This window comes from Protobothrops mucrosquamatus, unplaced genomic scaffold, assembly GCF_001527695.2.
Source record: "Protobothrops mucrosquamatus isolate PMUCROS unplaced genomic scaffold, P.Mucros_1.0 scaffold3, whole genome shotgun sequence".
In the NCBI taxonomy this organism is placed as follows: domain Eukaryota; kingdom Metazoa; phylum Chordata; class Lepidosauria; order Squamata; family Viperidae; genus Protobothrops; species Protobothrops mucrosquamatus.
The window spans coordinates 3,220,215-3,232,997 of record NW_015386390.1 but is presented as its reverse complement, the minus strand read 5'-3'; the positions used below and the strand labels follow the sequence as shown (position 1 = coordinate 3,232,997).

At 39.2% G+C, this 12,783-nt stretch overlaps 1 protein-coding gene across 1 annotated transcript in view; it reads right to left on the bottom strand.

Annotated features, from left to right (window-relative positions):
• ARHGAP24 (Rho GTPase activating protein 24) overlaps positions 1–12,783 on the bottom strand; it is a 69,548-nt gene that overhangs the window by 36,413 nt on the left and 20,352 nt on the right. The window contains exon 2 of the mRNA XM_015832380.1: positions 4,766–4,973. Coding sequence (XP_015687866.1) covers positions 4,766–4,973 — 208 coding nt within the window. The remainder of the gene's footprint in view (positions 1–4,765; positions 4,974–12,783) is intronic.

The window sequence follows — 12,783 nt, the reverse complement described above, 5'->3', positions numbered from 1 at the left end:
ACCTGCCTCCAGAAGCGGTGAATGCTCCAACACTGGAGGTTTTTAAGAAGAGACTGGACAGCCATTTGTCCGAAATGGTATAGGGTTTCCTGCCTGAGCAGGGGGTTGGACTAGATGACCTCCAAGGTCCCTTCCAACTTTACTATTATTATTATTATTATTATTATTATTATTATTATTATTATTATTATTATTATTAATTATTATTATTATTATTATTATTACATTTATCTTCCTTTTTCCCTTCATTGTACTATTTATGGAATCCAGTGCTTTGTCTTCTTGCACACTGCGCAACTGCCATGGAGAAGTTTAAAAAAATAAAGATATTGAAGATAAAGAAGTGAACTAAAAAGCCTTAACTTATAAACAAACTCACTATTAAAAAATACTTTTCACTCTCATGATTGCTGCTGCGTCCCCATGGTCATGTGATCAAAATTCAGACGCTTGGCAACTGGCGCATATTTATGACGTTTGCAGTATCCCAGGGATACTGACATTCTGACATTCTGACAAGCAAAGTCAATGAGGGAAGTCAGATTAAATTTACAACCGTGTTACTAACTTAACAACTGTGGCAAGAAAGATCATAAAATGTGACAAAAGTCACTTAAGTCTTGCTTAGCAACAGAAATGTTGGCTCCATTGTGGTCATAAATCAAGGACTACCTGTACAGAAGGATATTCGGGGATATTTAGGTTTTCAGCATTGAATCTTCCTACTTAAATTTTGCATGTCTGTGAAAAACCAAAGGAATACTATTAGTGACTGCCTCTAGCTAAGATCTGTAATTGTCCATTTAAAAAAACAACAACACCAAGGTGAGCAACAGGCAGCTGAGCAGATAACCGGGTACCCTGTATCACTCACTCCCTCTGTTGGGTTGCCCAGGTGAGTCTTAGACAAACCGACTTGTAAGGTAAGATCCCTGATCAATTTTAAATTGTCAGTTAAGGTACATAAGGGAGAAGTTGAGACCCTTAGGTTGAGCTATGGCCTTTACACTTTTTCTTAATAATAATAATAGTAAAGTTGGAAGGGACCTTGGAGGTCATCTAGTCCAACCCCCTGCTCAGGCAGGAAACCCTAGACCATTTCGGACAAATGGCTGTCCAGTCTCTTCTTAAAAACTTCCAGTGTTGGAGCATTCACCACTTCTGGAGGCAGGTTGTTCCACTGGTTAATTGTTCTCACTGTCAGGAAGTTTCTCCTTAGTTCTAGGTTGCTTCTCTCCTTGATTAGTTTCCATCCGTTGCTCCTTGTCCTGCCTTCAGGCGCTTTGGAAAATAGCTTGACTCCCTCTTCTTTGGGGCAGCCCCTGAGATATTGGAACACTGCTATCATGTCCCCCCTCGTCCTTCTCTTTATTAAACTAGACATACCCAATTCCAGCAACCTTTCCTTATATGTTTTAACCTCCAGCCCCCTAATCATCTTTGTTGCTCTTCTCTGCACTCTTTCTAGAGTCTCAACATCTTTTTTACATTGTGGTGACCAAAACTGGATGCAGTATTCCAAGTGTGGCCTTACCAAGGCGTTGTAAAGTGGTATTAACACTTCACGTGATCTTGATTCTATCCCTCTGTTAATGGAGCCTAGCACTGTGTTGGCCTTTTTGGCAGCTGCAGCACACTGCTGGCTCATATTTAAATGATTGTCCACCAGGACTCTGAGGTCCCTCTCGCAGTTACTACTATTGGAAATGAAGAAAATTAATGAAGGGATATAACCACATTGATATTTGAAAGGGGGGAAATCCATAAAAAGTCCTCCCTATAATAATTACCAATATTTATTTATTTTTTTGGAGGGACATTTTGATACCTGCTGATAAGTATAAAGGGAAGTGATGAAAACAAAGCTCTGGGCACAAGAAATAAATGGCTACAGCAGATGATTTGAAGACTAGCTTGGAAGAGTTTTTTGCCTGGTAAACTTAAATTTTTGTAATGGGATTATCTTTCTTTTCTTTTTTTCTTTCTCCAGTTAGCTATTCCCTACCTCAGTTAGCTGTTCCTCTTCTCTTCTCCCCTCCCCTCTCCTCTTCCCCCTCCCTTCCTCTCCCTTTCCCTTCCCTTCCCCTTTACTCTTATTTCACCTCCATCATTTCCTTCATATTGGGGGTTGGTGCTGCTGAAATGAAGAAGATATGCGTGTGTGTGTGTGTGTTCTTTCACTTCTTTGTGTGAAATTGGGTTATGTATCAGAAAGAGATCGGTTGCCATATGCAGATAGAGAACAATTTTTGTAATTGGGACACCATTTTGCAAGAAATTAACTTTAATTGGCAGTAGTTAACTTAATTAGTATATATTTGTTCTTGGCCCTGCCCTTTTTGGGGGGGAATGTAGCTTCTGGCAGGTGCATGCATGCATGCATGCACGTACATGCAAATATGCGACATGCACCTATTTCAGGTGTGCGCGGATGATTAATTTCAGCTGAAACTGGCAGCTTTTTTTTTTTGTTCCATTTTATTTTAAGGAAGAGAACTGTACGTTCAGGTCCATCCTTTGTAAATATATGACTTGTGTGTGCGCCTGTAACTTGCCACAGTGTGAAGTGGTTGAGTCTCCAGTCCACTTTTGTCCCAATTAAACAGCTTGTGTCTTCAGGCAGGTACAGTATAGCAGGTCAGAAAGACACTGAACAGCAAAACTCTGCAAAGTTTCTTTTGTCGACTTGTGTTTTCCTGCAAGGTCCATTTTTTTAGAATAGCCACCACTAACTGACAGTTGCTGAGCCCAGCAAAAATGTGCTTAATCTATAAAATCACCGGAGCTCAGCTGGAACTTTCTTTTCAGCATTAGCTCTCTTGAGAAAACTCCTAGGCGTAGAATTGTTACAGAGTAAGGAGTGCACATCTGCATGAAAAAGGATTTCATATGGATATGTTTTCACACAGACCTTTCACTGTGGATTAAATTAATGCACAAACAGCTTCAGGTGCAATTACCATGCCTGGAAGGTTAAAACAACCAGCAGAGCTTATGAACTTCCAAACAGAGATGGATTCTACCGACAAATGATGGATGAATGGGTTAAGATGAACATCTGGGTCACAGGTGACCTAGGAAAACTACATCTACCTGGAAGTCTTTGTGTCAAGGAGGGAAAAAATCAAAGTGGGGTCCTTGGTGCTCTCTGAATTTGGTTGTTTTCTTGCAGACATTTCATTACCCAACTAGATAACATCTGAAATGTCTACAGGAAAACAATCAAACTCAGAGAGCACCAAGGACCCCGCAGTTCAGCCATGAGCTATAAATCTTCTCCTCTGTTATGAACTAAATTGTCTGAAATGCCACAGAGTCCCAGTCATTGTCAACAATATTGAACCAGATAGTGCCATGGCCTGGCCCTTAATAAATGATTATTATTTCATATGCAGTGGCATCATCAATCAAAATACAAACGTATACTTGGCATTTTATTTTTTTTAGCTTTTTTTGTCTTATAAAAACTGCCTCTTTAGATTGGCAATATGCACAGACAAGTTGCTCATTTCACTGAGATATTATGACAATCTTATAGTTGGTCAGATGTGAGTAGGAGTTTTTGGAAAGAAAGAAAGAAGGGGAGAAAGGCAAGAAGAACAGTCATAAAAAGAGAGCAATTGGCACACGAACAGAGTGAAAGGAAAAACATAAAATACTTTGCAAGAGTAAAAAATATACGTATAGAATAACATGAAAGGTAGGATTCTTGGTAGTGAAATATTAAGTCACCCACAGGAGCTTGTTTTCCTCTGTTGCCTCCAGTTCTCAGCATTCTGGAATTTTTATTCTCAATAGACTATCAGATTGAGGGAAACTGTTCCACCAAATCAAGAATTCTTGGATAACATGGAAGCTTATAAGTTTATTTATCAAATTTATATGTCTGCCCATCTCATAAGCACCTGAGAGGTGTAATAATTCTTTAAAGAAAGCCCTAGGTCCGTGGTGGCGAACCTATGGCACGGGTGCCAGAGGCGGCACTCAGAGCCCTCTCTGTGGGCACACGCACCGTCGCCCCAGTCCTAGGCCTTCAGCTGGGTTTTATAAAACCTTTTCGCTTTAGGCCTCCGCTGCCATGTACAAAAAAAAAAGGTTCAATCAATCAGTCAATTTCAACTTCTCGCGGGAAAAAAAAAAAGATCTCGCAAAGTTGGAATTGATTGGTTGAACTTTTTAGACCCACCCAGTCTGCCGTTACCACCGCAGCTACGCCCACCCAATGGGCCACACCCACCCAATGGGCCACGTCCACCCGGCACCCAACAATACATAAGTGGGTTTTGGGTTGCAGTTTGGACACTCGGTCTCTAAAAGGTTCGCCATCACTGCCCTAGGTTCAATCAGATATTTCTGGAACAGTTTTGAAAGTGTAATGGAGACCCAAATCTCACATTCATTGTTAGCATATTGAATAATTATTAATACATCTGAATGATTTGGAAGGATTTATACCTGAGAATGAATTTGAACTAGAGGTTTCAAGTCCAAATCTCCTTTTATTATAAATTGCCACAATAGTTAAGTTTTTAATATAGTTTTCCCCAACCTGGTGTCTTACAGATGTGTGGGGATCACAACTCCCAAAATTTCCAGTCACCGTGACCATGCTGGATTGAATTTGTACTTGCCCTCATATGACAAATGCATGCAGAGTTATAGTCAAATAGACATGGCGGACTGTAGGGTGGGGGGTCGCTTTGAGAAATAAGTTCTTTGAGCCCTGAAAGAGAAGTCTATAAAAAAGTTACATTTGTGGCCTTACCTGTCAAACAGTGGCTTCTCTCCACAATCAAAGGCATCCTGTAACTCTTTGACGAGGTTAGCCTGACCCGGCAATCGGAAAAGTCCTTCTTCCTTCAGCCCCCGCAGACGAATAAAATCTACACACTGTTCTACCAGCAACGGAGCCAAATGGTTTCCATATCGTTTCTCGTAACGAACGGTGTCTTCCAGCTTCTGCCCAAATATTCCTGTGTATGACAACAATAGCTGTAAATCCTCAAGGTGAACTGTTGACAGTAAATATGTCTTGCATTGCGCCATTTTACCTGGGCCTGGGAAATCTTAACGCTAAAACTACATTAACTGTAATAATGCCAGGTGCAAGAAGTCAGGAACCAGAATAGAGTTCAAAAGTACTACAAGTTTATTTCGCTACAAGGCGTAAGAAGAAAGGGCCAACGGAATGTACATAATTATATACATAAATATAAGAAATCTGGTAGACCACAACACGAAGCTGATCTGCCACCAATACGGGAAAACGTACTGTAGCTCAAGCTGCCTTCCCTTAAATGTTGCCATCTGTTGGGATCTCAGACACACCCATACACCCACAAAATACAAACACACACACAAAGAGGACGTTCAGAGGATGGTCATACTATTAGCCTTCTGGCGGGCTGTAAAAACTGACTCTTTGCCTAGCACAGTGGTGGTGAACCTATGGCACGGGTGCCAAAGGCGGCACTCAGAGCCCTCTCTGTGGGCACACGTGCCGTCGCCCCAGTCCTAGGCCTTCAGTTGGCTTTTACAAAACCTTTTCACTTTAGGCCTCCACCGCCGTGTGCAAAAAAAAAAAAGGTTCAATCAATCAGTCAATTTCAACTTCTTGCGGGAAAAAAAAATCTTGCAAAGTTGGAATTGATTGATTGAATTTTTTAGTCCCACCCAGTCTGCTGTTACCTCAGCCACGCCCAGCCAATGGGCCACACCCAGCCAATGGGCCACACCCACCCGGCACCCGACGATGCATAAGTGGGTTTTGGGTTGCAGTTTGGGCACTCAGTCTCTAAAAGGTTCGCCATCACTGGCCTAGCATTTGGTCTAGGGTAGAAGTGAGGCCCCCAAAATGTAGGAGTAAGTAGAGTTTATGGGAGGTTGAGGCCCTGTGATTGGGCTAGATGGTTGATTATGAGATTTCGTCACCTCAATTTACTCTGCTTTTATTGAATATTATTGTGAGCTAGCTAGGCTTATTCTGTAAAAGATAGATGGCCATATATATATAATATATATATAATAATAATATGTTTATAATTTTTTTTAAAGCTCAGTAGCACAGATTTCTTGAAGATTTTTTTTTCAAACTGACAGAAAATGTCATGCACTTTAATTATAAAGAGACATAAAAATAATTGAACAAAGAATAAATTTTAAACGGAGCACAATTTTTAATCAACATTTATCTATTTCTAAACAACAGAACCATGACAAACACAAATGCTACCCCATATACTCTCATCTCTCCTTCAAGCAGAAACAGCAAAAAGGAGAGAAAGAGAGAGAGAGAGAGAAAAAAAATGAAAGCAAGAAAGCAAGAGAGAACAAAGGAAAAGAAAGAAAGAAAGAAAGAAAGAAAGAAAGAAAGAAAGAAAGAAAGAAAGAAAGAAAGAAAGAAAGAAAGAAAGAAAGAAAGAACAGGACAGAAATGCTGTCATTATTATTTAATAGAGTTGAAATCTCCTCATCCTGTTGGGTAAAAAAACAGTATAATTCACCATTTAGAACTTTCTGTGTGATAAGGGAACATCAAGCCATTTTTCTAGATTGTTTGGAAGATGTTTCTCATCCTTAAAAACTGAAATGCTCTGAAAGTTGTATGCAAACAACATGGGGCAGCTAAAAGTATTTGCGAGCAAAGCTGAGCAAAGCAAACTTGAGCAAATTTCATGTCAAAACCTTAGCAAAGTTATCTTTGTCGTGCATTAGGAAATTGTTTCTTAAGGTGCTCTTGTCTAAACAGTTTTGAGATCTGAGACCCAGGAATGTCCACTTATAATCTTATTCCTCTGCAATCCAAGTGAATCTCCATTTGTGCCTAGTTCTGCTAGCTTCCCGTTGAAGGGCGTCCTTCTTTTTCCCATCATGTTTCTATTAGCAACCAACATGGCTTGCATTGTATTTTAGCTGCACTTTCTTTTATCTTTCTGGCAAAAGCTCAAGGACAAATCAGCTTCTGTTTTAAAAGGCACACACTTGTTTATTTATAATGTTTTAGCCACCTTAGTCATAATGACGACAGAGAAGAAGACCTATCTCAGTGATGGCGAACCTTTTAGAGACCGAGTGCCCAAACTGCAACCCAAAACCCACTTATGTATCATTGGGTGCCGGGTGGGTGTGGCCAACTGGGTGGGTGTGGCCAATTGGGTGGGGGTGACCCATTGGGTGGCCGTGTCTGCGGTGGTAACGGCAGACTGGGTGGGACTAAAAAGTTCAATCAATCAATTCCAACTTTGCAAGACCTTTTTTTTCCCTGCGAGAAGTTGAAATTGATTTTAGATTGAACCTTTTTTTTTTTTGCACACGGCGGCGGAGGCCTAAAGCGAAAAGGTTTTATAAAAGCCAGCTGAAGGCCTAGGACTGGAGTGACGATGCACGTGCCCACAGAGAGGGCTCTGAGTGCCACCTGTGGCACCCGTGCCATAGGTTCGCCACCACGGACCTATCTGTTTGGCTATACATTGTCATCCTCCAGACCCTTCATCCATGCTCATTCCATAAACTGTACAGGTCCATTGTTTGATGTTTCAAAACTGCAACGATGCTTGAATAATACGTTGGATATCATTACAGAAGGTGGGGTTTTTTTTCAGAAGGAAGTGGTTTTTACAGGTGGTGGAAGTTGAACAGAAGCAGGCTTTGTTTAAGCATTAGCAGAAATGAATGCTGTGCTGAAGTTTGATGTGCAGTTTCTCAAAGGTTCCCTCCCTCAACTCCTAGAAAAAAAATGTATTCTCACAATTCAGCAATTCCTTTTGATTCCCCCCCCCCCTACTTTTAAGTCTCTCTGGCTACTTGTACTAACTACAAAACTGCAAAGTCTCATGGGCTGAATTCTTATGACAATTTTATGCTTGGATTGAAACGTCAGAAGTCTGCAGGAAAGAGGGTATAAATGAAAAACAGGACATTTACACGTAACATTTGGTCAACAAGAAAGTAAATAAATGCAAGTCCATTCATCAGGATTTCACCAAAATCTAGACGAGATAGGTGACACAGAAATCAAGTCAAATCAAATACATACACACATATACGCACACATGCATGCACGCATACATACATACATACAATTCTCTTCTTTGAAGATATTTCAGAAGAAGATTATTTTCCATCAATTTGAATAGGCTGGCAAGAAAATGCAGGAGACTTTTTCAATATGGAACCAGCATAAATATTCTGACAGTAGAGCTGTTTCACAAGGAAGAGAATGCTTGGGCAACTGTTGGGTTTGCTATTAATGAAGATGTTTAATTAAGCACCCATTTGTCAGAGAGGCTATATCTCACCTTAAGAACATGCTTAGAATAGCTGGCCCTTGAAGTATCTTGAGTTTTATCAGTATATGGGGTGGATGAGAAAGGGAGTGCCAACCCCACCCATTAAAATTTAAATGCTGTATAGTGCAAAAAACAATCCCATTTGTTTATTATTATTATTATTATTATTATTATTATTATTATTATTATTGTTGTTGTTGTTGTTGTTGTTGTTGTTGTTGTTGTTGTTATTATTATTATTATTATTATTATTATTATTATTATTATTATTATTATTATTATTATTATTATTATGGATCATCGCACAGTCAGCCAGATGTTCAGACTGGATTTGGCATTTTGTCTACCTATGGAGTCCTTCCCAAGAACCTGGGATAGGCAGAAGTGGATGTTTGATGTTATTACAGATATCGTCGCAGGATGGAAGCAGTTCCTAGTAAGGCCGCCTTTTGCAATTGACTAATGGTGAATTTGTCAATGCCAATGGTGTTCAAGTGGTACTCCAGTTGTTTTGGGATTGCACCCAAGGCATCTATTACTATTGGTACTACCTTTGCTTGTTTTTGCCACAGTCTTTCTATTTCTATTTGTAGGTCTTTGTTGTTATTATTATTATTATTATTATTATTATTATTATTATTATTATTTTATTTAAGATTAAAGCTGTTTTCAAATTATTTTTAGAAAGTGGATTTCAAACGTGTGTCTGGAAAACTTTATTTTTGGGGGGGGGGATTAAGCATTATCTTTTCAATGAGAGAACCTCTAATTGTGATTTTTATTATTACTCTGACTTCCACCAATTTTCTCTTGTATAGTGGGAATGGAGAATATAGAAAATCAGGGCTAGTCAGAAAGTAGGTCAAGATTTATAAAACACCAGTATGACATTTCTAACAGCAATAGCAATTGCACTTAGACTTATATACTGCTTCACTGTGCTTTACAGCCCTCTCTAAGCGGTTTACAGAGTCAGCCTATTGCCCCCAACAATCTGGGTCCTCATTTTACCCACCTTGGAAGGGTGGAAGGCTGAGTCAACCCTGAGCCAGTCAGAATCAAACTGCTGGCAGTCAGCAAAATTAGCTTACAATACTACATTCTAACCACTGTGGCACCACAGCTCTTTTATATATACAAGGTGGATTAGTGGCTAGATCTTTATTTGTCCCAAATTATAAGAAAATGCCAAGGGTCAGCAATTTTTTTTAACCTGGTGAGTCCATGTTATGACTTTGCAGAATGTTGCAAAGAAAAAAATGAAAAAGAAAAAAAAACAACTTAAAATCTCATAAGGGTATGGTGTTCTTAACTGAATTTTCATGTGATTTTAGGCACACTCTTTGGACCTTTTTTAAGTGGAAAGAACAAAAAAAGGTTATTTAATTTGGGATATCACCCACTGGTGGGTTATAGAGAAAACGAGGTTAGGAGGGGATTAATGATGAAAACAAATTCAATGGAAACTATCGATTGTGAACCCTCTCCTGCTCTGATACATCAATGGAATGCTATGTGGGTTTGCTTTACTTTCAGCAATCTTTCCATCAGTAGTAGCTAGCCTTGTAGAGTGAAGTGACTGTCAACTGTCCAGTAGGCATTTCCAGAAAAAGAAACTCCTGGGACATGATTTTATCGAAAGTATAATATTTTACTGAAAGCTTACATTGGCACAGAAGAAAGTGAAACCAGCTCTGGTTCTGCCGCTCAAAAACTTGCTTAGTAAATGATAGACTCCCTCACCCCCACCCACCGGGTGTTCACATTGTCCAATAGTAATATTTAATAATAATAATCTATATAAATAAAAATGTAAATGTTCATTTGTTCAAAATCTTAAATCTCCGAAAGTTCTTCACCGATTGCTTTGAAATTTTGACACAACGTTGCATTCGAATAGGCGCGTGTTTTTATATACCTACTATTATATAGATGTCACACCTGTGACAGGTAAAAACATGCTGTTTTTGAAAAATAGCGCCATCTGTTGGACGTAAAAGCAACACACGCTAGCATTGTGAAATTAAACATATTACAAACGTGCGCGTTCTCTTTTCTTTCTTTTCCATTTAACCAGACTGAGCCACAGCAACGCGTGGCCGGGTACAGCTAGTAGTAGTAGTAGTAGTAATAATAATAGTAGTAGTAGTAGTAGTAGTAATAATAATAATAATAATAATAATAATAATAATAATAATAATAATAATAATAATAAAGTTGGAAGGCACCTTGGAGGTCATCTAGTCCAACCCCCTGCTCAGGCAGGAAACCCTATACCATTTCAGACAAATGGCTGTCCAGTCTCTTCTTAAAAACTTTCAATGTTGGAGCATTCACCACTTCTGGAGGCAGACTCTCCTTGTTATGGGAAGAGTCCACTTCCCCTTCGAGAGCTGGCCTTGGGCTACCCCATTCCTCCCACCCTTGCATTCCACTGTCAAGATATGAGCAAAAGAGAAAATTTAGGTGAAAAGGCTAATCAGTCTTGACAGTGACACATTCTGAAGGCAGAACATGATGGAGGCATTTTGGATACAAAGTTCCTTCATTCATCAGAGATGGCCCAGGATCAAGTCCTCCGGATCCCAGAATAGATCTGGACAGTGGTGAGATTCAGCCAATTCACACCACTTCGGCAAAACTGGTAGCTAATTTTTTGTTGCCCAGGCGCAGAACGGACTTCCAGAAGCAGCATCTACACAGAGAACCAGTTGTTCACATATTTGAACAGGACAAATAATTTAATTAGTTTTAAATATTTTAAATATTATGGTATTGCTGTTTTATTAATGTGCCTGTTCACCGCCCTGAGTCCCGCAAGGGAGAAGGGCGGTATATAAATCAAATAAATTTGAATTTGAATTTTGAATCCCACCACTGGATCTGGAGTAACTAATTTCTTCACCATTGAAGAAACAGTGATAGGGGATCCAAGCAAAAGAAGAATACAGAAGAATATAGAATAGTCATGTTTTCCACAATGGTTTGAATGAACTGGAAAGTTCTAGAAGTGATTGTTAACTTGATGCTTGCATCTTCCAGTACCCCAAAGCATTATTCTCTGTCCTTTATGTGCTCCCTTCCTAAAAAATGTTGAGCTAAGGATTTGGCCTTGCTGATCTACTACATTTTCCTAACCCTATTAGAATACTGAATGATTGTTACTAAATACTCGTTGCTTTGGTCTACTTTAAATATGATTTAAATAAAATATTTCTGTCTTATAATTGTTTCCTGCTGTTCCTTCGCTACTTTCCATTTCCTTTACCAAATCTGGCATTCTTCAAATACGATATACATTACATTTCCCATAATCCCCGAATATTTGAATAGAGATTTTGACACTTGTGTTCCAACACATGTAGATGGTATTAGGCTGGAGAAGTGCCTGGCTTAAATTATATATTACTTTCTGGAATGATAGGTATTGCAGGTTGTTAATACATCTGACAGCCGCAAATAAATTTTGAATACTTGAATAACTTTGACACCCTTAAATTAATTTCAGCACACCTGAGATAAGAAAACAGGGAAGCACTGGGAAATTCTACAGTTTTTTTTATAGATTGGCCAATTATTCACGGTGAGATTGTCATAACATTAAAGAAGGCAGAATTTATGCAACTTGTAGAGTTTAATATTTACGAATGAACACATATTTATTAATATTTATGAGTGAACACTTCATTCATAAATATTTTTCATGGTGAAAATGTTATAGATATGCAGAAAACACCCTCTTAGCATTTTTCACCTGTTTTCTATTTCCTTTGGCTACTGCTTTGGCACTCCTTTTAAAACATGGACCAAACCTGGCTAAACTATTCCATTTAATATGATTTTGAAAAGTGATGACATCAATGGGATCAAACTATCATAGCTCAAAATATTAAGGTTGGCCCTAATCCTGCCAAACATCCGTAACAGGTTCACACTACAGTTTCAGGCTGCTTCCTACCAAGAACAAAAGCATCGGCTCTCTCATCCTCTATTTGCTAATTTGTATTGTGGTGTTTTCATTGCCACTGCATATAGTGTTATAAATCACAGACTACTTCTAGAGTGTACTGGTGACGCTTTTTGATGGAGTGTGGAAATGATAACGAAACTCAGCCTCTCTTCTTAGTGAAGAATCACTAAACTCTCTTTGCAAGGACAATGAGGTTATGAATGGCAGTAAAATTCCTTGTAACTAGCTGTGACAGTTGCAGGCTCAGGAGATCTGCTGGATTCTTCGCTTACTCTAGCAAGATGAAAGATTGTGACCTACAAAGCACACCATTGTCTGCCCCCACCCCACCCCACCCCGGGCAAGACAGCAAACTGCCACACTAATGATTTCAAATGACTCTCATCAAAAATACTGAGTGTTTCATACTTATAAACCTAAGAAACTCATTTGGTGGTCCACACTGCTCCATCTGGCTGGGTCTGTGTGTGGGATGGGAGAAGGAAATGTGTCTTTATAAGTCTGGATATACAGGTAGTCCTCAAC